This window comes from Poecile atricapillus, chromosome 8, assembly GCF_030490865.1.
Source record: "Poecile atricapillus isolate bPoeAtr1 chromosome 8, bPoeAtr1.hap1, whole genome shotgun sequence".
Classification (NCBI taxonomy): domain Eukaryota; kingdom Metazoa; phylum Chordata; class Aves; order Passeriformes; family Paridae; genus Poecile; species Poecile atricapillus.
This window is the reverse complement of record NC_081256.1, coordinates 25,673,971-25,699,759: the sequence shown is the minus strand read 5'-3', so window position 1 is coordinate 25,699,759 and position 25,789 is coordinate 25,673,971. Positions and strand designations below refer to the sequence as shown.

The 25,789-nt window shown below is 50.4% G+C and overlaps 1 protein-coding gene across 1 annotated transcript in view; it reads left to right on the top strand.

Moving 5' to 3' along the window:
- Positions 1-9,105: 9,105 nt before the first annotated feature.
- SCHIP1 (schwannomin interacting protein 1) overlaps positions 9,106-25,789 on the top strand; it is a 41,492-nt gene continuing 24,808 nt past the window's right edge. The window contains exon 1 of the mRNA XM_058844266.1: positions 9,106-9,670. Coding sequence (XP_058700249.1) covers positions 9,233-9,670 — 438 coding nt within the window. The 5' untranslated portion in view covers positions 9,106-9,232. The remainder of the gene's footprint in view (positions 9,671-25,789) is intronic.

Sequence of the window (25,789 nt, the reverse complement as noted above, 5' to 3'; positions counted from 1 at the left end):
AGCCGCACGGGAAGAGGGATGAATAATTCAAGGCAGACAGGATTTCCCTGCCAAGGTCGAGGCTTGTGAAGGGAAGGATTTTTTTGGAGCCAGCAGCATCCTGCTTTCCTTGGGAAGAGATCTCCCTCCATCCCAAGGGTTAAGGCCACTCCAGGAACCGTCTGGATTTTGGGAGATTCTTTTGGAAGCGGCTCCGTCGGCGGGACAAAGAGTTCAGCTGGGATTTTGGATGCCAAAGGAATTCAAAGTTGATTTTTCAATTCTACAGGCGAATCCCAGAGGAATGGGCAGCAGGAAGGAAGGGGGGAAGTGGGGCTTGGGTTCCTGACATCCCAATCCCTGGTCTGGGAATTTGTTGTCGACACTGGGGTGGCCGGAGGGCTCCGTCCTCCATCCCTGATCCAGTGCTGCTTCCCAGGCATTCCTTTTTCCTGGCAGTTATTTGGGGCCATCTCCTTTCTCCCAGCACCAACATCCTCGATTTTCCCTCATTCCCATAATTAATAACGAGCTCTCTGGTGTTAATTGCAGCCTGGCACAGCCCTGCTAAGAGCATTATCCACTCTCTGTTCCCGACTTCCCATTCCAGGGGAAATCCGGCAGCACGAGGCCATTCCCAAAGCCTCAGCTGCAATATGAGCTGTAAGTCATGGAGTCATGGGAAGGATCATGGAATGGTTGAGGTTGGAAGTGACTTTATATCTCATGAAATATATTTATAACACAGTCTGTGTTGGTCTGGGGAGATGCCTTGGGTTTTTCTTTCCATATAATGTGGGATCAGGCTTTATTCCTTGGAAAGCTGGGCCTTATCCCTGCTGCCTGGGCTGTCTTGCAGGGGAGTGGGAATGTTTGGAACAGGATTTGGGAGATTTAATTCCCATGTAATTCCCATTTAAGCATTGCCTGGATCACAAATTGAGGAGTCTCAGACCAGGCTGGATGGGGTTTGGAGCAGCCTGGGCCAGTGAAGGTGTCCCTGCCCATGGCAGGGCTGGCACTGGATGGAATTTAACGTCCCTCCAACCCAAACCATTCCTGGATTCTCCAAAGTTGCAGCAGAAGCCCCATATCTTGCAGCAGTTCCTGTGTCCTGCAGTGTTTCCCATGTCCTGCAGATTTTCCCGTGTCCTGCAGAGATTCCCGTGTCCAGCTGTGATCCTGCAGGCACAGATCCCACTCCAGCTGTTCCCTCCTTGCTCCCCTGGATGCTGCCAGCCCTGGGGGCTGTACCCATGGCTCGGGGCTGGGCTGGACCATCCCTGCTGGCAGGAATTGATAACCATGGACAAAGGGACATCCTGCAGCAAAGTTATTCCATGGCCAGAGTCCCCCTGGCTGGGATTTGGGGCTGGAAAAGCCCAAACTGGAGCCGTTTGTGTGAGGCACCGAGATGAAAAGAGCAGTGAGAGATAGAACAGAGCAAGACAAAGCCAGAGCAGTTGCTTTCAGCCTAAAATGTAGATTTATGCAGAAAACAAATATCAAGAGCTGCATCTGTTGTGGGTGAAGCACAATTCCTCATCAGGGAGCAGAGCTCATTCCTTGCTGCTCCATTTGCTGCTGCCACAGATTTTATTTTCCCTGGATTTGCGTGTCATAAAGGAGTTTGAGGCTTTTTTGAAGTTGCATTTATTTTTTATTTTTTTTTTAAATAAATGTGTATAAAAATATTTCCCTGGGCCGGGGCACCACATTCCTGATGTGGCACATGAGGAATGTCTGGCCATCCATGAATTTGGGAAAACCGAGCAGGGAAAAGCCAGGGAAGAGCCTTTGGATGGTGCAGAGTGTTTGGGGTGAGAGCAGGGATGGCTTTCCCAATCTTTCCCTGTGTGCAGCCTGCATCCCAAGGGATGGAGGAGGGAAAGTTTCCCGCAGCAATTCCCCCCTCCCAGGTGGCTGTTCCACTCTTGTTTATTTTGGAGAGCAATTCTGGAGCGTCTGAAAGGAATCTGTGCCTGTGCAGCTGCGCTTCTGCCACCCTTTGCTGCCTCTCTGGGCTCCTGCGCTGCTCCTGGGAAATCCTGGGAGAGAGCAGCTGGGAAAGGGAATCAGCCTGGAGAAAAGGGGGATCAGGGGGAATTTCTGGCTCTGCACAACTCCCTGCCAGGAGGGGACAGCCAGGGGGGATTTGGGATCTTATCCCAGGGAACAGCGACAGGAGGAGAGGGAGGAGGCCAGGGGAGGACATCAGCAGGAATTTCCTCATGGAAAGGTTGTTAAACACTGCCCAGGGAGGTTTGGAGTTCTCATCCCTGGAGGTGTCCCAGGAATTCCTGGATGTGGCACTCAGAGCTCTGGGCTGGGGACAAGGTGAGGATCAGGCCCAGCTTGGGTGATCTTGGAATCTTTTCCAACCTAAATAATTCCATGATTCTGTGACTTTGGGGGATAACTGCAGGGAGATGCTTGAGGAGGCCACCAGAAATGGATCAGGGATGATACCTTCCCAAAAGCAGCTCTTGGAATTCCAGAATCATTAAGGAAAAGAAATCCCAGAATCGCTAAAGAAACGGACTCCCAGAATCATGAAGGAAAAAGAATCCCAGAATCATTAAGGAAAGGAATCCCAGAATCACGAAGGAAAAAAATCCCAGAATCACGAAGGAAAAAGAATCCCAGAATCATTAAGGAAAACAGAACCTAGGATCATGAAGGAGAAGGAATCCCAGGATCATTAATAAAAAGGAATCCCAGAATCAGTAAGATTGGAAAAGCCCTCCCAGACCATCAAATCCAACCTTTTCATCCCCCAAAGCAGGAGAAGAGCCAAGGAAAGACACACACACACATCCAGGGAATGCTGTGACCATCCCAGGGACCATCCCACACACCCAGCTCTGCCTCTGGCAAAGAAATGAGAGGAAAACAGCGCAGGGAGTTTGGGCCTGGCCCTGAGATTTGGAATAAAACCCAAAATTGAGCCCAGAACAGTTTGCTCTGAGCCCGGTGATTGAGCGGTGCTGCTCCCATGGCTCCTTGGAAGGGCTGATTGAGGATCTGGGGAATCATCCTGGAAAAGCAAAGCTGCAGAACGCCCTGGGCCAGAGCTGAACCCATGGGAACGGGATCCTGATGGGGCAGAAACAGCAAAGGAGAATTGTCCTTGATGGGAACCGGGAATCAGCAACAGCTGCTGGCTCAGAATTCACTGGTAATGGAGCAGATTGCTGGGATTTGATCCCAAGCCTTGAAGAAGGAATTCCTTCTGCACCTTCCCCTCTCCTGGTTTGCTCCAGGCTTTGGCTGCTTTAGGCTGGGATTAATTATCTGTAACCTGACTCAACCCCTGAGCCGGGCTCAGGTCACGGGGATCTTGGTGAGATCACAGATTGTGGGAGGAGTATCCAAACTTCATTTTTCCAGACCTCTGTGCCTCTCCTTCAACTGATTTGGACAAAAAATGATTCAATGTAAAATATTTACATTCCCAGAAAATGTACAATCCTCAGGCAGCGAGCTGGATCGTCCAGGATGTAACAAAAACTTGGAGAAATTCCTAAATGTTGGTTTTTGATCCAAACATTCCCGGTTTCAGGCAGGTGGATGAACCCTCCTGGGTTCTGCTGGAGCTGAGCACGCCCCTCCCTGCTTCTGTTGGACTCCCAGTGACAACCAGAGAACCCCAAGGTGATTAACACACTCCTTAATTAAACTGAGACTTCCTTTAGGGGCTGGTTCCTTTCTACCCGAAGGATCAGGAGGAATTTTGGGGGAGAAATGCTGCAAAATCTTCCGTGCACAGGCTGGAATTCGGGAGTTAATGCGTTTTAGAGGAAGAAACGTAAATATTGAGATTCAGCAGGGCTCTGTGGATTCATGCATCTGAAATATTCCAACTATTTCCCTGCTCACATTCCTTACCCACGTGCCTTCCAAAGCACTTCATTAAAGGGCATTTTTTTCCCCCCTGGCCTTGATGGTTACGCGGAATTCCAGAGGCTGTTGGACAGATAAGGAGATTCCTTTTGTTTACTCCAAGGATTTTGCTGCTCCTCCTGTGTTTCCGGGCTGGGACAGGCACAGGGGAAGCAGCTCCATCCATGGAATTATTCCAGGTTGGACAGGGCTGGGAGCAATCTGGGATAGGGGAAAGTGGCCCTGCCCATGGAGAGGGAATGGGATGAGCTTTAAGGTCCTTCCCAACCCATTCCATGATTTTATGATTCACCCCAGAGGCAAATAACTTCGAGGAAAACCAGTCTGGGCAGGAGCAGCTCTTTCATCCTCCAATTTTTCCAAAGGGAAAGAAACAACGTGGACTTTGTGGGTGTTTTAGGACGTGGGGAAAACTTCTGGGAGTCAGGGAAGGCCTGGCAGAGGTGGAGCCATCCCAGCAAACATCAAATCCCAGTTTGGAGAGCTGGGGACTGCCAGATCCCAAAATGCTGAACGTGGCCTAAGAGGGATCAGTTTTGGGATGCTGCCCGAGTCCCCCTCCTGTGCCACCAGCAGGGCTTTGGTGGCGGTGCCATCGCTCTGAGTCCTGCTGTCATTTCCCTCCCCATCAGTCCCCATCTAAATGAAGCAAAGGATTAATTGGCTAGATTGAATTTGCTAAATTTAAGGAGTTAAAGCCACAAATGCAGGTGGTACAGGAGCAATGCCCACGGGGGTTTTGCCATGGCAGCTCTGTGTCCTCCAGCTCCCTGCCGAGGATGCAGCATTCCAGAGGGGAATTCAGCTGCATGGATCCTATCCCTGCACCCCAGGGAGCTGCAGGTCAGTCCCCACCGTGTCTATTTTTAAATTAATTTGCCTTAATTTGGTGTTTCAGGGGTGGTGTTGGGTTTGTTGCTGGAATCTCAGGGATGCACAGGGCTGGAAAACCTGGAGCAGTGCAGCATCCCAGTGCTCCCAATCCCAAAGGCAGGGATTGGGATAATCAGAGTGCACAGGGACTGCAGGGTGTTACTGGGATTTTTGGAGAGGAGACAACTTTTCTGTATGGATAAGCTGTAGAATATTCCACTCTGCCTGAATATTTATCCCAGAACCATCAAATCACAGAATTCCACAACGGTTTGGGTTGGAAAAGACCTTAAAGCTCATCCAGTTCCAATCCCCTGGGCAGGGGCAGCTCCCACTATCCCAGGTGAACTCTGACAGCTTTTTTCCTGCCCATGGAATCACAAAACCCAGGAATATTCACAGAGGGGTTGCAGCAGGAAAAGGAAATGTGCCCTGATCTCAGTGCAGTCCTTTTCAGGAAAGGGAAATTCTTTGTGTTCAGAGGAAACTTCCCTTTCCTGCTTTATCCTGGGGACATTTTTATCCCAGCATCATTTCCCTGGCAAATCCCACCTGGGCAGGGACAATGCTCAGCTCTGTGTGGGAGTCAGTAGAAGAAAAAAAAACCCCAAAACCCAATTTTTAAAGTAAAAACACAAATGGGCAACTCTGGGTGGACATGAGGGTGTTGGGATAAAGACTCAGCTGGCAGAAATGTACCCATATTTAGGGATTTATGGTGTTTTAAGGGTGATTGTGACTTCCCTGCTTTCCTCCTTCTCTGACCCAAAAACTTCTGCAATTTAGCAGGAGAGAATGCAAGAAACCCATTTTAGAATGGGGTTACAGCAGTGCCAAAATAGAAAAGTCAAATCAATTTAATAGTTTATGAAAATCAGCAAAATGCCTTTTAAACCAGCCCCAGGAAAAGAATAAGAATCTTATTTTTGTGATATATTTCTGCCTCAGAATCAGCCCCACAAGCCTTGTTTGTGTTCAACCTCCTTTGCACTGAATAAAAGAGCTGTCAAACAGATTCCCTCAGCTCCAAGGGTTTGTGTTCACACCTTTGACAATCCCTACAAATCCCAAGTTTTCCATGGTTTTGGAAAAGGGTTTGTGAGAGAGAGAAATGCCATTTGGAATAGCAAGAGCTGGGTCCTTCCTGTGCAGGGTCGAGCAGAAATGTGTTCCCTGTGTATAATTAGAAGTGGAGAGGGTTTATTATGAGGTTAAAATTACTGGATCTGTTTGCAGTGAGAAGAAAAAAAAGCAAGAGAAACTTGGAAAAATCCTGTGTACGATGTGTTAAACCTTTTAAGAAAATAAATTTGTCTGAGGACAGGGCAGCAGGGAGGGATTTTGGGAGGACTGGCACCTTAAATTGTGAATTGAATGAAGGCTGAAACAGCTTTATCCCACTAAAACAGGAAAATTGGGAATGGGAAGTGCCTGCCACTCGTTTCATGCCATTCCAGATGCCCACACTGGGAAATTCAGGGAGAGGGAAGCGCTCTTATCCTCCACAAAACGTTATCAGTGCACTCGTGGTGTTGAGGGAAAGAAAGTTCCCCAGTGAAGATCCTATAAATCAGATTTTCCTGGGAGCAGTGAGGCAGCTCCTCCTTTGCTCAGCGAAAAATTCCTTTTGGGGCTGGTGGTGACGTGAAACCAGCCCCAAATAAAGAATTGCACCATAAAAATTGTGTCAAATGCCACCCCCTCCTAACCTTGTGGTGAAACCTTTTCCCCGTGTAATTCATCTCGGGGATTTTGCTCCTTCCTGCCATTTGCTGGGATTATTTTTAAAACTGCACTTTGCAGTTCCTGATTTTGTGGAGTTTCAGCCAGCAGGCAGTCTGGGAGGGAAGCAGGGATCAGCTGGCAAAAGGGAGGGATTCAGCTGCTCCTGGGGGTCAGGAGAGAAAATGGGGATAATCCAGGCTGAGCACCTGGAGGAGACACCTCAAGGGAAAGGTTAATCCCAAATAAACCATGTGCTATTCCCTGTGTATCCCAGCACATTTATCCCTCTAAAGCTGCACCTGGGAGTTGGAGTCTCCTACAGAAAAGCTGGAAAGGGATTTTTAACCAGGGTATGTAGTGGCAGATCAAGGGGGAACAGCTCCCCACTGCCACGGGGATATTGGGAAGGAATTCCTCCCTCTAAGGGTGGGGAGGAGCTGGGGTGGAATTCCCAGAGGAGCTGGAGCTGTCCCTGGATCCCTGGCAGTGCCCAAGGCCATGCTGGACAGGGCTTGGAGCAGCCTGGGACAGTGGGAGGTGTCCCTGCCATGGAAGGACAGGGACAAGATGAGTTTTAAGTTCCTTTCCAGCGCAGACCTTTCCATGAGTCGGCGATTCCCATCCCAGGGAGGAGAGGGGATGACTCAGGGCTCTGTGTCAGTCTGTGTCCTATTCCCAATGTTTTTCCCATCTGATGTCGGTGAGTTTTGGTACTCCCAGGACGCCCCAGGAGGGGGATGTGGGGTCAGAGGTGGCACAGGAGGCTCCTCCTCACCTCCCCTCCCCTCTGTCTCCTGGGGATGAGCAGTTCAGGAGTGCCAGGAGTTAACAGGCTGCAGATGTTCCCCTCTCATCCCTTTGGAATTCCTGACCGACCCAGGCCGAGGGGAAGCACCAAGGGGCTGAGCTGTGCCCCGGGGGTCTGTGCCATGCCCACCTCAGCCCTTGGCATCGCCCCCACCCTGCACAACAGGGAATTCTTATCCCTCCGGGATGCCTTTGGGATAGAGTTAATTTTCTCCCACTGGCTGGAATTGTGTTTTGGATTTGGGCTGGAGACAGAGTTGATAACACAGAGATGTTTTGATTGTCGCTGGGTGACCTCAAGGATGTTTCTCACACAAAATCCTGCCACAGAATCAGCTCCTGAGCCAATGCAATGTTTCAATACAATTCTAATTAAGAGTTGCTGGTTCTCCCCTGGCCCCGAGCTCTCCCCCTCCATATCCAGAGGGTTGGGATTGCAGGGATCAGAGGGCAGCTGGCTGCTGCCACATCTCCCAAACCCTGTGTGGAATCTCCCGATCCGTGTGATTGATGCTCCCCATTTCAGCCACACCTCCTTAAAAGGTCTCCTTGCCGTGGATTTGGGAATGGGAACATTTGCGTGTTAAACTTGGCTTCGGTGACCCAGAATACAGAAACTAGATTAGTTTTTTTTAGCGGAGTTATTTATAGGCGACTCTTAACGAGTTAGTTTAAATTACTTTTAGAGAAGGAAAGGAAGGGAGAGGGTGGAAGCAGGGATTTGAGCCCTGTGGTCCCTGGGGCCGTGGGAGGGAGGATGTCACTGCTGTCACTTCCTGCAGTCACCCACAGCCCCACATGCCACTCCCTCGCCAAAGCCGGTCATAAAATCATGGAATTGTTTGGGTTGGAGGGGACCTCAAAGCTCATCCCATTCCACCCCAGCCATGGCAGGGACACCTCCCACTGTCCCAGGCTGCTCCAAGCCCCAATGTCCAACCTGGCCTTGGGCACTGCCAGGGATCCAGGGGCAGCCACAGCTGCTCTGGGAATTCCATCCCAGCCCTTCCCCATCCTCCGAGCCGGGAATTCCTTCCCAATATCCCATCCAGCCCTGCCCTCTGGCACTGGGAGCCATTCCCTGTGTCCTGTCCCTCCATCCCTTCTCCCCAGTCCCTCTCCAGCTCTCCTGGAGCCCCTTCAGGCCCTGGAGGGGGCTCTGAGCTCTCCCTGGATCCTTCTCCTCCCCAGGTGAGCACCCCCAGCTCTCCCAGCCCGGCTCCAGAGGGCTCCAGCCCTGGAGCATCTCCCTGGGCTCCTCCGGCCTCTCTCCAGCAGCTCCTCATCCTCCTGGTGGAGCCCCCAGATGTGGGGTCTCACCTGAGCGGGGCAGAGGGGCACAATCCCCCCTCTCCTGCTGCCCTGGCTGGGGCCCAGCCCAACACGGGGGGGATTTTGGGGCTCTCAGTGCCGGTGGCCGGGGCAGGCTGAGCTCCTCTTCCACCAACACCCCCAAACCCTTTCCCTCCGGGCTGATTCCATCCATCCTCCAACCAGCCTGGATTTATGCTTGGGATCGCTTGGGATCATCCCGACCCAACAACCGCTGAAATAAAGAGTAACAACCATTTATTTTTATACAACGAAAAAACAGTTACAATACCTACTACAACAACACCAGCTAACATCCAAGCTATAAAAAACCAATAACAATAATAAAACCAAAACAAGAATAATTAACTAAAACACCAAGAAGACGGGATTTTGTGCCGCTCGGAGCGGCGGTTCCTTGCCGGCAGCCGGCGTTTCCCGCAGCTCCCGAGCGGCGGAGCCGGAGCCCGGCCCCGCTCCGCCCCCGCCCGCTCCGCCCGGGGCCGGCGGCAGCTCCGGAGCGCGGGGGCGGCCCCGGGCCGGCGTTTCCCGTGCCCGGCGGGCAGCAGCGCTCCGGGCATCCCTGACACGCCTGCCCTCCGCTTCTCTCCGCCAGGATTCCCGGGAGGATGGCATGGATTTAGGCAGCGACGCCGGCAGCAGCCGCTCCAGCTCGGAATCCAACTCCAGCAAAGCCACGCCGTGCTCGGAGGGCAAGTCCTCGCCGTCCCCCAGCAGCCTGGACCTGGCGGCGCTGGACGACTCGGAGGAGGAGGAGGAAGAGGAGGAGGACGGGAGGTCCCCGGGGCGCTGCCCGGCCGCCCATGGGCGCCGCTGCGGCCCCGGGGCCGGCGCTGCCCGGCGCTGCCCCCGCCCGCGGCCCCCGCCCCGCTCGGAGCCCCCGCAGCGGCGGCGCGGAGCGGCCGCGGGGCCCGGAGGGCGGCGGAGCGCGGGGACCAGGCCCCCCCGGGACCCGCAGCCCCCGGCCATGGACTGGGCAGCCCTGGAGAGGCACCTGGCCGGGCTGCAGTGCCGGGAGCAGCAGCGCAAGCCGCGGGCCAGCCCCGCCTCGGTGAGTGGGGAGCGCTTTGGGGGGCGCGGATGGAGCGGGGATTGCTTTGGGATGCTGGGAGCACACCCGGAGGGATGCTGCCGGGGCTGGCGGATCCTGCAGGAGGATGGGGAGGTGCTGGAGAGAGGCCAGACGAGGCCACGGAGATGCTCCAAGGGCTGGAACCCCTCTGCTCTGGAGCCGGGCTGGGAGAGCTGGGAATGTTCACCTGGAGAGGAGAAGGATCCAGGGAGAGCTCAGAGCCCCCTCCAGGGCCTGAAGGGGCTCCAGGAGAGCTGGAGAGGGACTGGGGAGAAGGGATGGAGGGACAGGACACAGGGAATGGCTTTAAGGTGCAGGATGGTAGATTTAGACTGGATTTTGGGCAGGAATTGTTCCCTGGGAGGGTGGGCAGGCCCTGGCACAGAGTGCCCAGAGCAGCTGTGGCTGCCCCTGGATCCCTGGCAGTGCCCAAGGCCAGGCTGGACATTGGGGCTTGGATCTACCCAGGATAGTGGAAGGTGTCGCTGCCCGTGGCAGGGAATGGGATGAGCTTTAAGGTCCCTTCCATCCCAAACCATTCCATGATTCTCCAATTTTCCCGGAGCATCCTTGACCACTGGTGGGGCTGGTTCCCTGCAGCTCCAGGGATGTGGCAGGGGCTGGTGTCGAGGTGTCACCAGCAGCCTTTCTCAGAGCTGGGTCCCCTTGGAGAATCCAAGGAATATCAGCTTTTCCCAGGCTGGGAGCGGTGCCAGGCTGGCGCTGTGTGCTCTCCTTTGCCCCAGGCCCTGGTGTGGATCAGAACAAACCCCCCAGTGCTGTTTGACAGAAACCCCTGAGAATCGTGGCCTGATCCCATTCTTTAGGGTGATCTGGGAATCGCACAGAACTTCTGAGCTGCAGTGATGTGAGAGGAACAAGCACTGCAGACACGCCGGTGACACGGCAGGGCTGAGGCTCTTCCATAATGGATGAATTCCAAAGGAATCCACCAAACCTCTCCTGGAAGCTCTGCAGGAGCCTTTGGATGGCTGAAAAACCCCGTGTTCCTCTCCAGCCCTACCCCGTGGCCTCACCTCCGGCACACATGATTTTTTTTTCCATGATTTTTTTGTTGTTTTAAAGACATTCCATGCCCTAACTTCCTGTGAAGTCACCTCGCTCAGGGAGGTGGGGATTTCCCCCTGAATCCTTGAATTACAACTAATTGGTGACAAATCTGGGTGGGTGCTGGGCAGGATGAGTAAGCTGAGGGATGAGTGGGACTGCTGCCATGCAGGGATGCGTTTTTCCAAAGCCTGAACACTGGAGCCTCAGTGCCTTGAGGAACTGACAGGTAACAGCTTTAATTACAGTCATTTGTGCAGGAACTCAGCCTGAAAAAAGGAAAAAAAAAAAAACCAAAACCTACCTCATTTTTGTGGTTTGGGAGCTGATTTCTCCAGCATTATCTGATCAGCTCTGCTGGCACTGCTGGAAACTCTTTGCCTCCAGGCATGAGTTTAACCAGGTGAGCTGTCACCGAAGGAATTCTACCCCTGTCAGGATTTTCCTCCTCCATCCTCCCATTCCCTCCTACAGGCACAGAGGCCCTGCAAGGAATTCAGGCTGCCTCACGCCCTGACTTGTCCTGTGGAGAGTTGTGCTTGGAGCTTGTGCTGTGCAGATCCGGGGCTGGAATGAGCCTGGACAGACACCTGGATTTGGGCTTGGAGGAGCCCAGGGCATGGAGAGCATCTCCCATGGCTGGGACTGAGCTCTGGGTCTCTTCCCTCCCAGAAAATGGAGTTTTCCACCCTGCAGATGTGACTTTCCCAGCGTTTGTGGCCCTGGAGAGAGTTTCCTCAGCTCCCCAGCTGTCCTGGAGGCACCTTTGCTCCACAATTCCCCTTCCTTGGCTGCCAGGGATGAGGAGGAGGAGGAGGAAGGGGTGTTCCAGCTCTGTTCCACTTCCCACCTGGATCAAAGGGAAAAAGCTGCTGGGAAGGGACATTTCCCCTCCTGGCTGCCTGGGAAGGGGTGTTTGATATCCCCATGACACCTCCTGTCCTCCCTGGCCATGTCTGGAAGCTCCCAGCCTCTCCCACCAGGACCCAAAACCTTCAAGGCTGAACCAGACCAAAGTGCAAATCCCTCTTTTTATTTTTGTTTTCCCTGCCCTTGACACTTCCCTGCGGTTCAGTGTTTATAACAAACCCTTGCCTTGCCCTGCTGGAAGCCCAAGTGTTTGTAAACATGGGAATCATGGAGAGGAGGCAGCCAGGGAGCAAATGCAGGGAAATGCTCTGGACTGCTCCCACTGCTTGCAGGATACCTCAGGAAAAAAGGGAATTTCAGTAGGACAGGCCTTGACTGGGGTAGGGAATTAGGATGGGATGGGGAAGCAGCTTGGAGTGGAGATGTTTCCTAGGCTGGTTGCTGTTCCCAGGAATCCAGAGAGATGTTTTATTAAAATGATTTATTAAGATGATTTATTAAGATTATTAAAATTGAGATTTTTTTTCTGCTGTCAGGATTTTCTTGGGGTTTCTCCTGCCCCAGGTGAAGGCAGGGCAGGGCTCACCCAGGGGTGACCCATCAGGGGCCCGTGTGGCCTCAGCTTTGCTGCTCCCTGGGGCTCTGCTCCTTTCCTTTGGATCCCTGCCTGCTCCATCACTCCTCCCTGGCCCTGCCTGAGCATCCCAGCCCGGATTCAGGGATCTCTGCTGATCCCAGGGCTGTGCTGGGATCCCCCTGACCGTGCTGAGGCTCTGCTGGGGGACACAGATCGTGCTGGAGCCTCGGGAGAAGGAAATTCCCACTCCTAAGGAAGCTCTAGCATGGTTTTAGGAGATTTTCCCAGCCAGGAGGATCTGGGCTGGAATGCAAGGAGGGGTTGGGAATGCTGCAGCTGCACTAAATGAAAGGTTTAAAAGATGAGGAACCTTTGGTCACATCTGTAGGTGCAGAGATCTGCCCTGAGTTGCTGGAAAGGCTGGAAAAGGGAATATTAATGATATTAATGCCATGGGAAGAGCTGCTGCTCAGCTTCCAGGTGGGATTACACGGCACAGACGGGATGTGAGGGCCAAGGCTGCTCCCTCAGGCTGCAGACAAGGGCGCTGCCGCTGCCTGAGAAGCTCCTCGGAGGAAATTTGGGAAGGATTTGGCTTGGCACTGGCAGCTGCACTGCTGAGAGATCCCAGGGGGGTGGGATGGCCATGGCTGTGTCCATCCTGGCTGTTCCATATCCGCTGCTCTGGGGCTCCCTGATGTCCCCTGGCAGGGTCCCTGAGGGCCAGGTGGGCTGATGCTGTCTAGAAATGGAGAATATTCCTGCCTTTCTCCCCCCAGGAGGGTGAGATGACTGTTTTTGGAGCTGGATTCGTTGGATGAGGTCCTTCCAAACCCGATGGGCTGTGTCAGGTGATCCTCGAGTTTTCTGGGCTCCACCTAAGAGGAGGAAGCTCTTTCCTGAAGGCGCTCGGTGCTCGGAAGGTTCCCTATGGAGATGCTTGACTCAGTCTCCTCACCCAGCTACAGGAAACCACCCCCTCCCTTTATTTTTTTCATTTTTCCTCCTTTCCTCAACTCCTGGCTGCATCCAAAGCGGTACCAAATGTGCCATGGGATGATTTATGGCCCTCAGGAGCCGTGGAGGTGCCGGGGAAGCGGCGAGGCTCCGCTTGCCGTGCCTCTAATGGCTCGAATCAAATCCAAATCAGCCTTAATGGCTTTAATATTCCTCCCATCACCTCTCCGAGGATAATTACAATCAATAGGATGGATTGGCTGGGAAGAATACCTGCAAATTCTGGAGTCAATTAAAGAAACGCTGGCAGGAGGGGCAGCGGCTCCGGCAGACTCGGCTGGGCAGGGAGGGAGGGATGGAATTGCCGAAGGAATTTTGCTGCCCTCGAGGCTCAGTGCAGGCAGTGCTGCTAAAAACTCATCCCTGCAGCTTCCAGGACTTCTGCAGGAGCTTTCTGGATGGGGAAGGATGTGCTGGAGTCTCTGTTTTATCTCTTCATCCCTGGAATATTCCTGCTGTGAGACGGATCGATGCTGGTTATCCCTGTGGCGGTGAATCCAAGGAATCATCTGTCCAGACACTTGCACTCCTGCATTTCCAGTGTTTCAAGAAGTTAAATTTGTGTCCTTTGGGCTGTTTTGGTCCTCCAGGCTGTCCTGAGCCTCTGGAGGTGGGCATGGTGCTCCTGCTTCCCTCAGAGCTGTCCCATCGGTGTCCGGCTGCCCACGGAGCCACCCTGGAAGGCAGCAAGGAGCATCCAGAGTCCTGAACTTGCCCTGGGGAGGTGGAAAAGCTTCAGGTCTGCGTTTGAAAACAGCTGGAAACCTCCTGGAGATGCTCAAAAAATGTGGAAGTGGCACTTGGGGACGTGGTTTAACAGCAAAGTCGGCAGTGGTGGATTAATTTTTGGATTTGGTGGTCTTAGAGAGCTTTTCCAATCTTAATGATTCCATGAAAAGACTTCAGGGTTAACCCAGGATATTCCAGAAGCTGTAGGATGGAATTTGGACCACGTGAATAACTCTTTCTTGCCTGCATCTCTCTGAAAATTTAAAACTAATTCAGAGCATGGAATAAAATCTTGGAATCATTTCATCATTGGCCATGGGCAGGGATTTGATTTTCATGGATCAGAGCAGCCAGAATGGAAGGAGAAATTCATGGACCAGCTTGGCAAGAGGGAGGAGAGAAATGGAGCCAACAGGTGCTTGTTCAAGCCACGTGGGAGTATTGGTGGAGCAGGATTTTTGGGAATGTGGGCTGGGATGGAGCCCAGACCTTTGGTGTAAAGCCTTGATCCACTTTGGAGCACAAATCTGGATCCACTTTGGGAGCAAATATTGGCTGGGAGTTAAAACAAGTGATCACTGCTTGATGGAGCCGGCCTGGAGCCGTTCCCTCCTCCCCAGGGATGTGATGATGTCTGGGAGCAGGGAACAGCCAGGGATTCGTGCTGGAAGGAATTTTTCCAGCCAGGAGCTGTCAGTGTGGGAACTTCTGCTTTCCAAAATCCAGCTTGGGGCTTGCAGGAAATTCCATTTCTGTCATTGCTCAGCCAGACCTTGCCTGTCCATCCGACAGCTCCGGTCCCTGCTGGATCTGAGCAGCAAACTCCTCCCCAGGCACCTGCAGAAGGGAAATCCCTGATCAGGGAGCTTCTCCTGGGTAATTCATTCATTGGGAGGCTTTGACGTGGAAAACCAACCTTTGGAGTGTGGAAAAAGCTGGAATTGTGGATTGTTGCAGTGTTCTGGGAGCGGGATGAGCTGCAGGAATGATCCTTCCCTGCTGCTGGGGGATCAGGAGAGCTCTGGACTTTGGTCACTTCCCACCCAGCTCAAAGGTTGGAGATTCTGATCCTGCCCAGGAGAGCAGGGCCGTTCCCTTGGGAAAACATCCAGAGGGATTTTCAAGCTGCTCGGTGGGAATTCCATAGATTGGAGGGATGGGCCTTTGTTTATTCCCAAACCAGGCCAGGCAAAACTGCCAGGATTAAAAATCCTGAGGAAAAACTTGATTCCCATGGCCTTTCCTTAAAGGAAGAACCAAACACAAGAGGGAACAGCCTCTGGATTCTGTCTGGGTGGATGATTCCCCTTCATCCCAGTGCTGCCAGAATGGGAATTCCTCCAGGTGATGGAGCCAGCTCGGTTGGTGAGTGAATGTTTCCTGTGGGATGTGGAAAAGCTGGAAAAGTTGGATTTTTCCAGCACTAATTGTGGTGCAGGCAGCAGAAAATCTCCCTTTAATGCCACGCTAAGGGATCATTGTTGGGATCTGGCTCTGTGAAACCAATAAATTTATTATAAATGAGTATTTTTGGTGTTTGGGAATCACAAGCAGGAAATCCAAAGGGTTTCCAAGGAGAGGAGTGAGCATTTATGCCAGGCAAAATTTGGGATATCTCAGAACAGTGGTTTGGGTTTGTTTTTTTTTTTTTAAATAGGGAGATTTTGGAGCCTTGCACCCCTCCCCTAATTCTTCAAATTCCCTCTTGAACCCACGTGTCTCAGGTTGGAATAGCAGCAGGCAGCAGGAATTTTGATTTCCCAGGATAATAATTATGTGCTTAGGCAAATATTCCTTGCTTATTAAGTGGGATAAATGCATGGCAGGGGGGTTTTAATTCTCACAACTGCCCTGTGCTGTGCAAAACCTGTTATTTTCCCTATGGATGGAGAGGATGGATGTGCTCTGCCTGTAGGTGGGGAACACCTGGAATTGTGGAAAATCCAGGTGCACCTGGGGGGAAAAACTGTGGGCAGAGGAGATTTAAAAACCAGAGGAAAAAGGGTTTATTTTTATTTATTTTTATTTTTATTTTTATTTTTATTTTTATTTTTATTTTTATTTTTATTTTTATTTTTATTTTTATTTTTATTTTAATTTTTATTTATTTTTATTATTTTTATTTTTATTTTTATTTTTATTATTTTTATTTTTATTTTTATTTTTATTATTTTTATTTTTATTTTTATTTTTATTTTTATTTTTATTATATTTTTATATTTTTATATTTTTATATTTTTATTTTTTATTTTTTTATATTTTTATATTTTTATATTTATATATTTATATTTTATAGATTTATTTATTAGTGTGACCCCAACCACGTTGAAGATCTGCTGAGGAGCATTGGAAAAAAACCAGGATTGTCCTGACTCCAAAATACCAGGGAGCTCAGGGATGTTCTAATTATTCTAAATGATTTAAATATTGTTTAAATATTTAAAGATTTATTTCAATATTCCAAAGAATGCTCCAAATATCCCCCACACCCTCACAAACAGGAGAGTTTGTTCCTGTGAGCAGCAGGATTGCCTTAGCAGTGATAAGAACAGCAGAAATTGTGATTTATTTCCTTCTTCCTCTCTGCCTGGATTTAAGGTGGTTTGGATTTAACCTGGAAAAGCAGGTGCAGCACTTGATTATTTTTTTTAAAGTTTGTGTAGAAACTGTGAAGAAATTGCTCAAAGCATCATTAATGCTCCTCCTAAGAGCAAAAAAAATCAGGAAAATCAATATCAGTGACAAAAATCTGTGTCCCCATCTCCTCAGGATGTGCTTTAGGCCAAAGGAGCTTTAAGGGAGCGTCAGATTTAGTGGGAAAAATGGATTTTTTGGAGGAGAAAACCTCTTGAAGGGATATATAAAAATCCCAATGTAATTCACCAAAGTTGGGTGTAATCCCCACTGGGAGGAAATGTGATTTCCCAGCCTCTCCCAGTGTCTCACTGTAGGCATTAATTGAATTTTATAAAAAGGAAGCTGTTTAAAATAATCCCATCATCTTCTCAGTTCAGTATTTTCCAAGGCTGGACACCACGATCCAGGAATTCCTGTGGAATTCTGGGCACAGTGACACTGCTGAGGGGGCTGAGGAGAACCAGAATTTGGTGTGTTCGTGCTCTTCAATCTCAAATAATTCTGCTTTTGTGTAGGAATTTCTTTAGTTAGAACTAAAAACCATTAAAAATCTCTGGCTCTGAAATCAATCCTGCTCCAGCAGAGCCCCCGTAGATTCAGTGGAAAAATGATTTTCCCTCTTCCAATTATCCTTTCACATGAGGTGCTCCATAATCCCTCTTCCCCTGGAGCTTCTCCAGCTTTTCCAAGCCCTCAGATCATTTTGGGGCACCTCATCTTTCCCTGTGGAGTCGTTTGCGTCACCAGAGTGGGAGATCTTATTTATAGCCCCCATCTGGGAGCGCAGCTCAGTGATCTATAGATCTCCCAAAATGAGAAAATCACACCCAGGGCTCCTCATTCCTGCTGCTTCCTCTGGAAATCCGAGAGGAAATGGGATTTCCATGGAAAGAGAAGCGCCAGGCTGAGATTTAATCCTCTCTATGGTAGAGGCGATGTTAAAAAAGAAAACTCTATTAAAGCTCTGGATTCTTTATGCACACAAAAGCTGCTGGTGTGTGAGGCCCATGGGGAATCCAAATGCTTTTAGTGAGTTATTAAAAATTGAATCCAAACTTTTTATTCCGTGTAATTCCTAGATTGGATTTATTAAAGAGGGATTTGGGGAAATAGCAGCGTTCTGTAGCAGGGTCATTCCTTTCTCTGGCTCCTTGGCCTGGCAGGTGTTGGATGATTTGGTGTTCTTAGGAGTTCCGAGAAAAAATAATTGTGGGAATCATTTTTCCGTATGGAATTCTCTGTGTTTTGTATTTGCATAATATCCAAGCTCTTGGAGTTTTTCCTGGCACACTCCAGCTGGACTTTCCTTTCTTCTGCTGTTTTCTTATCTATTATTACTTGGTTAAAAAGCAGAAAGGCGACTTTTAGCGTGCAAAGATCCCAGAGGCCTTTTCCTGGGAGGAAGATTCCCAGCTTGGGACTTCCCTAGGCTGGTCTGGGAGCAGCTCCAGGACCTTTTTTCCAGGTTTTTCTGCTGGAAAAACACCTCCAGGACCTTTCCCAAGTGTCTGTTTCTGGGAAGGTGGAAATCAGGGCATGCTCCTGCAAACCTTGCCTACAGCCTTGACCCCCCCGTTCTCCTGGAATTCCTTTGGATCCATCCTCAAGTGAGCAAACTGGCCAATATTTCCATATATTAATAATATTGAAATGGCTCAAAACAGGTGCTCAGAGCTGTAGGAATGATACCTTTTCCCAGGAAACACCAATCCAGGCTGTCCATAAATCACATGGATGAGGGTTTCCCACATTTTATACTCCATGTGCCATATTCCATGTAAATAAATATATTTTGCAAGATGAGTTTGGCTGATCCTGGGCTGTTCCCCATCCCACCCCTCTGGAATGGAGCAGAAATCTGTGTTATTCCCAGGAAACTGTGCTGCTGTTTGGGGATAGCTCCGTTTCCAATCCCTCCTTCCTTGTTATCCGTACATTTCGTACTCCTGGAACAGCTGGGATGTGGAATTGGAATTGCTGCTACTCTGAGGAGATGCTGGAGAGCTCCAAAAAGAATTCCAGGGGCTTCCACAGCTGGTCAGGGGAGTTCTGGAGGCTTTTGGGAATTCTGGGAGACTTTGGGAATCCTGGAGGCTTTTGGGACCTTTGGGAGACTTTGGGAACACTGGAGGCCTTTGGGAACTCTGGGAGACTTTGGAAATGCTGGAAGCCTTTGGGAATGCTGGAAGCCTTTGGGAATTCTGGAAGCCTTTGGGAATTCTGGAGGACTTTGGGAACGCTGGAAGCCTTTGGGAATGCTGGAGGCCTTTGGGAATGCTGGAAGCCTTTGGAATGCTGGAAGCCTTTGGGAATGCTGGAAGCCTTTGGAATGCTGGAAGCCTTCGGGAATGCTGGAAGATGGGAATGCTGGAAGCCTTTGGAATGTTGGAAGCCTTTGGGAATGCTGGAGGCCTTTGGAATGTTGGAAGCCTTTGGGAATGCTGGAGCCCTTTGGGAATGCTGGAAGCCTTAGGAATGCTGGAAGCCTTTGGGAATGCTGGAAGCCTTTGGGAACTCTGGAAGCCTTTGGGAATGCTGGAGCCCTTTGGGAATGCTGGAGCCCTTTGGGAATGCTGGAAGCCTTTGGGAATGCTGGAAGCCTTTGGGAACTCTGGAAGCCTTTGGGAACGCTGGAGGCCTTTGGGAACTCTGGAAGCCTTGGGAATGCTGGAAGCCTTAGGAATGCTGGAAGCCTTTGGGATGCTGGAGGCCTTTGGGAATGCTGGAAGCCTTTGGAATGCTGGAAGCCTTTGGAATGCTGGAAGCCTTTGGAATGCTGGAAGCTTTTGGGAATGCTGGAGCCCTTTGGAATGCTGGAAGCCTTTGGGAATGCTGGAGCCCTTTGGAATGCTGGAAGCTTTTGGGAATGCTGTGGCTCGGAGCCAGTGCTGCCTGCAGGGTGCCACCCTCTCCTAAGGCCCCGTTAATGTCCTTTAGCTCCTCTGGGGTTTGTGTTGGACCAAATCAATCCAGGAGCAAACCGGGGTGGTTTGAGGCCTGGATCCAACCTCGCTGCTTTCCGTGCCCTGATTCCCAAGGAAACCCCAGGGATGAGGTGGCAGTGAGGCTGCAGCTTTAGGAGAGGATTTTTGGTTGTTACAGGGATGGATATGGAGGGAAATCAAAGCATGTAACTGCTGGGGAAATAAGATTCCTGGAAAATAAACTTTCCTTGGGGAAAGCCATCCCTGTGCCTTGGACACGCTGCTGCTGTTTCCAGCCTGGAGATGAGAATTCCTTGGGGAAGCTGAGCTCTCCTGTGCTGCCCAGCCCAGCAGGGAATGGAATGGAATGAAATGGAATTCAGAGCTGGAATTCCCTGCTGTAGCAGCCAATCTTTCCACTGCCATCTCTGGGTGCCCCCATTCCCTTTCTCCGCTTTCTCCTGAAAATCCAGCTGTGGTTCCAGAGCCAGGCTCAGCTCCAGCCCAGCCTGAGCCACCCCTCCTTCCTAATCCCTCTGCTCTCCTGTGGCTCCACGCCAAGATAAAACTGCAGCTTGCACCTTGCTGTCATCCCAGTGAATCCTCTGGGAGCCAGCACCACCTTTCCTGGGAATTCCTGCCATGGGAACTCCATGGCTCAACTCAAAGGCTCAATCTGATGGTGTCAACGGAAAAAACAAATCCCAAATCCAACCTCTAATAACCCCTCCCGTGCCTGTCTGTAATGAACCACCCTGGATCTCCATCCTGGGGAAAGAATTCAGGAAAACTGAAGGAGCAGGAAAAGCTGCAGGCTGCCAGAGCAAGAGGAAAAGAATGCCTGAGGTAGAACAGGAGAGAAAAAAAAGGAGATTTAAGAGGCCAGGGTTGTTTTCTTGCTCTTATATGGTGCTGCTGTGCCACCAGCAGCTCCCTCGCTCCATGACTAATGAGGCTCAGCTGGGATCCACCCTTGCTTATCCCGTTATTTTTAGCTTTTTCCAGCCTCCTGCTCGCTGTGTCTGCCCTGGCTTATTAGAAATACTGAGTCTGCACCCTCAGTGCTTGTCCAGAGCAGGCAGGAATGGGATTTCTCATCCCTGAGGGAATTGTTTTTGGAGCTGGCAGTGAAGAGGAATCACCTTTGTGACCCGGACAGCTCCAGACAAGAGGATTCCTTTTTTTCCTTTCTCCCAGTCACCCTGGGGTCGGGAGACAAACTCCAAAAAATCATCTTTACACACACTTTTTAAAGGCTGGAAATTGAAAATTAGCCTGAAAGCAGAGCAGGGATTCTATGGAAATGTCACTGGGGTGGGAGCAGGTACAGAAATCCCACATCCTCTCCTTAGCAACCATTAACTTCCTGGTCTGGGGCCAAAAGCCATTTCTGGATGGAATATGAAGCCCTTGGAATTGTGGCAAAATCCCTGGAATTGCAGGCTGGCTGTGCAGACAGAGAGGACAGAGCTGATTTAAATCCAGGACCTTCATTAATTAATTAATCCTGAGTGTGTCTGGTGTGCTGCACCCACGTTTATCCAGCCACAAAAATCAACCTGTGCTTGCTCCATCCTTCCCAAAATCCCTGATCCCAGCAGGGTCTGAACCTCTCGGATTTGGATGAAGCCCCCTCCAAAAGAGTGGATTTCTGCCAAAACCTTTGGAGTTCTGGGCATCAGCCTTCAGAGCTGAGGGAAAAATCCCCTTCTATTTTTGTCCTGACCATGACTCAGAGGAAGATTTGTCCCTGCAAAGTCATTCCTTTTTTGAGGAGGCATTTAAAGGCCGCTGCTGTCACCTGTTTGGCTCAGGATATTCCTATTTTTGATGTCTGGCTGTGTTTAAAAACCCAATTTTTCATTCCACATCCACTTTGTAACGTGCTGTGTTTATTTTTTCAGCCTGCAAGTCCCAGTGCTGGGCTTTTGCCACCTCTTTTGCAATTAAAATTACAAAATAAAGCCATAAAGAAATGAGGCCTCTCGGCTGTTGCCACCAGGAAGCACAAAGGGAATAGAAAAGGATGGATGGGCTGGAAGTGAGAGCAGTGGGATAATCCCATCCTCATTCCCAGATTTTGCCCTCTGGCTCAGTGCTTTATTTATAATTAATAACTAGATTTTTGTTGCTGGCTGAATGCAGGTGCAGCACACCGGACACTCAGGACTAATTAATTAATGAATGCCCTGGGTTTAAATCAGCTTGGCCTTCCCTCAGCCTGCAATTCCAGGGATTTTGCCACAATTCCAAGAGCTTCATATTCCATCCAGAAATATTCCCCTGACCAGTAACTTAAGTGTTGATTAGGGGACATGGAATTTCTGTTTGTGCTCCCAATCCAGCAAGGTTTCCAAATAATTCCTGCTGTCCCATCCTGTCCTTCATCCTCAGGGAAAATCCTTTGTTTGGACCATTTTTCCCCTCTTGGAAAAATCCATTAATTCCTCTCCCTGCTGCTCTTTTAATGGGGCTGAAGGGGAAAATTTGTATTTTTCAAATCTCTTTTCAAATAGAGCAAAATTATTTCAGTTTGTGATTTAAATTTTTTTTAAATTTTGTAAATTCTATAAATTTATTGGAAAAATGAAAATGAACCAAATAAATGGGAGAGGAGGGATAGGGAAATTCAGCTGGACAAGCCTGGATGTGCTTCCCATGGATTTGAGCAGGGCTGATAAAAACTCCTCCTAAATCTTAGCAGAGATCAGATGAGGGTGTCACTTATGGGTCACTTTTAGTGATTTTGGTTTATTCTGGATAGTGAATTTGTGATTTTGCTTGAAAATGTGATTTTTAGTGATTTTGGTTTATTCTGGATCAACCCAGAAACAGCTGAAACTCTGGGAATCTTTCTGGGCTTTGGGGGTGGATGGGTGCATCCTGCTGCTGCCAGCATCCATCAATCCAGCCCAGCTTGGAGCAGAAAATGGGATTTGGAGGCAGAGTTGGATCCCTGGAATTCCGTGGATGTCCCGGCTGGCGGTGCCAGGACGCTCCTGGCACGGGGATGAGCTCGGGCACAGCTGCTCCAGCCTGGGACACTCTGTGATCCTCAGGGAATGGCAATTCTGGGGGAACAGCTGTCCCTGCTCTGCCTTGGGTGAGGTTTCATTTGGGTTCAGATCCCAGCCAGCCCCATCCCTGTGTTTTCTGGGAATGTCAGGTCTGCACTGGCTGTGTGTGCCAGCCAAACGTGGGGAAAATCGTTTGGAGCTGATGGGATTTGCTACAAATCCTCTCCCAAATTGTGCTGCAGAGCGAGGAATATATGAATTTATTGATGCTCAGATAAAAAGTGATTTTTCCTGCTGAAAAGCTGGTGTTCTCCATAGATTCTGCTCACTGGGAATGCTGCATTTCCAGAAGAACTGTTTGTTCCTAACAATAGAAATAAATCAAATTGCAAGGAGGCAGCTGGAGCTTTTCTGTGCTGTCTCCTCACACTCCTGAAGTGCTGGAGATAAATTGCTGCAGACAGGGAATGCTTTGGGTGGGAAGGAATTCAAAGGTTATCCAACCCCAATCCCTGCCACAGGGACAACTCCAACCATCCCAGATTGCTCCAAGCCCTGTCCAGCCTGGGTCTCTAAGCTTCCAGAGATGGTGAATCCTTGGGAAAATCCATCCCAGGGCCTCACCATCCTCACAGGGAAGAATTTCTTCCCAGTATCCCGTTTAACCTCTGGCACTGGGAGCCATTCCCTGTGTCCTGTCCCTCCATCCCTTGTCCCAGATCTCTCTCCAGCTCTCCTGGAGCCTCTTTAGGCCCTGGAGGGGGCTCTGAGTTTTCCCTGGATCCTTCCCTTCTCCGTTCCCAGCAGTGAATCCTTGGTGGGCTCAGACCTCACCATCAGAGCTCCTCGAAATTCCCTTTTAAGCACTTCTGATCCAGCTTTAGAAATTGTCCAACTGAAAATGAAATCAGTGTGGTACCACTGAGCCTTCCTGGATGGCTTCCATGGAAAAATCTGCTTGTTTTCCATATGTTTGGTGGCTTTTATATCACTGGAGAGTTATAAATACTTGGGTGGTTTAAATGAGTCCCTGCAATTCCCTGTGAAGGGTTTGACATGGGAGGAATCAGGATGGGGAATTGCTGTATCCTCCTGCTCCAGGGTTTTTGGGAAGGGGAAATCCTGGTTGGGTTGTGTGGTTTTTATCCCAAATCCATCTCTGGTGCTTCAGGTGGGGCTGTAAAGGTGCTGCTCGTAAAGGACTCCCAGAAAATTCCAGGGAAAGAAAAAAGGTGTGGAAAAGGGAAGGACATTGGGTCCTTAACCTGCTGGAGGTTTATTCCCACCTGGAGCAGAGGAACACATCCAAAATGAGGGAAAACCCCTCGGCATCATCTTCCCTCAATAAAAAAGGAATAGTGCAGAGCATTATCCATGGATGTAATCCAAACAAATACTCCCCTTTCCAAGCAGATGTCGAGTATTAACTGATTAAAAATAATCGCTTTTTTCTTTATTTTTCTTGCTGGATTTAAACCCAGGGAAAGCTTTAGCTGGGCTTAAAGAGGAGCTAAATCCCTCATTGCCAGGAAATCATCAGCAAATAGAGCTGAAATCCCGGGATGCTGGATGTAATTCCTGCTTCCATCCAAGCCTTTGGGAGCATCCTGGAGTGCTGGGGTTTGTTCCCTGCCTCTCCCTCTGCTGGGGGTTTTCCCTGAGGATTCCAGGGAGCTGCTCCAGGGCTGGAGCCGGGCTGGGAGAGCTGGGAATGTTCCCCTGGAGAGGAGAAGGATCCAGGGAGAGCTGGGAATGTTCCCCTGGAGAAGGGAAGGATCCAGGGAGAGCTGGGAATGTTCCCCTGGAGAAGGGAAGGATCCAGGGAGAGCTGGGAATGTTCCCCTGGAGCAGGGAAGGATCCAGGGAGAGCCAGGAATGTTCCCCTGGAGAGGAGAAGGATCCAGGGAGAGCTGGGAATGTTCCCCTGGAGAGGAGAAGGATCCAGGGAGAGCTGGGAATGTTCCCCTGGAGAGGAGAAGGATCCAGGGAGAGCTGGGAATGTTCACCTGGAGAAGGGAAGGATCCAGGGAGAGCTGGGAATGTTCACCTGGAGAAGGGAAGGATCCAGGGAGAGCTGGGAATGTTCACCTGGAGAGGAGAAGGATCCAGGGAGAGCTGGGAATGTTCCCCTGGAGAGGAGAAGGATCCAGGGAGAGCTGGGAATGTTCCCCTGGAGAAGGGAAGGATCCAGGGAGAGCTGGGAATGTTCCCCTGGAGAGGAGAAGGATCCAGGGAGAGCTGGGAATGTTCTCCTGGAGAGGAGAAGGATCCAGGGAGAGCTGGGAATGTTCCCCTGGAGAAGGGAAGGATCCAGGGAGAGCTGGGAATGTTCTCCTGGAGAGGAGAAGGATCCAGGGAGAGCTCAGAGCCCCCTCCAGGGCCTGAAGGGGCTCCAGGACTGGGGACAAGGGATGGAGGGACAGGAGCCAGGGAATGGCTCCCAGTGCCAGAGGGCAGGGCTGGATGGGATCTTGGGCAGGAATTGTTCCCTGGGAGGGTGGGGACGCACTGAAATGGATTTTCCCAAGGATTCCCATGGATCCCTGGCAGTGTCCAGGGGTTTGGAGCACCCTGGAATAGGGGAAAGTGTCCCTGCCCAGGGGTGGGGCTGGATGGGCTTTCAATTCCTTCCAAACCAAACCATTCCACGATCCCTCAATTCTCTGAAAACTGAGACAAAACATTTTCCCAAGTCTTGAACTCCTCCCTGATTTTCACCTGCTCCACGCTCCAGCCGCGTATTTATTTTGGGATTAAAACAAAACCAACATTAATTGAGCCTGGCTTTTGTATCAGCCGGGTGGGTTGGCCAACACCAGCCTGGAAAATAAACCTTCCCACCTGATAAGGCCCCTCTGGGAATGCCTGTGGGCAGGAAAACATTTCCTGGTGTTCCCAGCAGGAATTCTGGGCTGCTTTGCTGCCGCTCCTGCTTTTTTTCCCTTCCCATTCCAAAGGTTTGTGGATGAAGCCTTTGAGCGCGACACGAGTGTGTAAAAATCAATGTGTGTGAGGATGGGAAATGCCAAAAACGTCGGGAAAAGGGCTGGATGTGGCTTTGCTGGGAGTAATAATCCGGGATCCTTCCCTTCCCTCCCTCCCTCCCTCCCACGGTTCCCGGCACGGGGAATGGGAGGGATCGCCTTCCCTGCCCGCTTTTATTCCTTTGAAGGAGTTTTCTTTTCCCAGCGGGAGTGAGGATGGGAGAGCCGATAACCTCCCTGTGCTCCTCCCTCCGCCCTGTTAATGATTTCCTTGG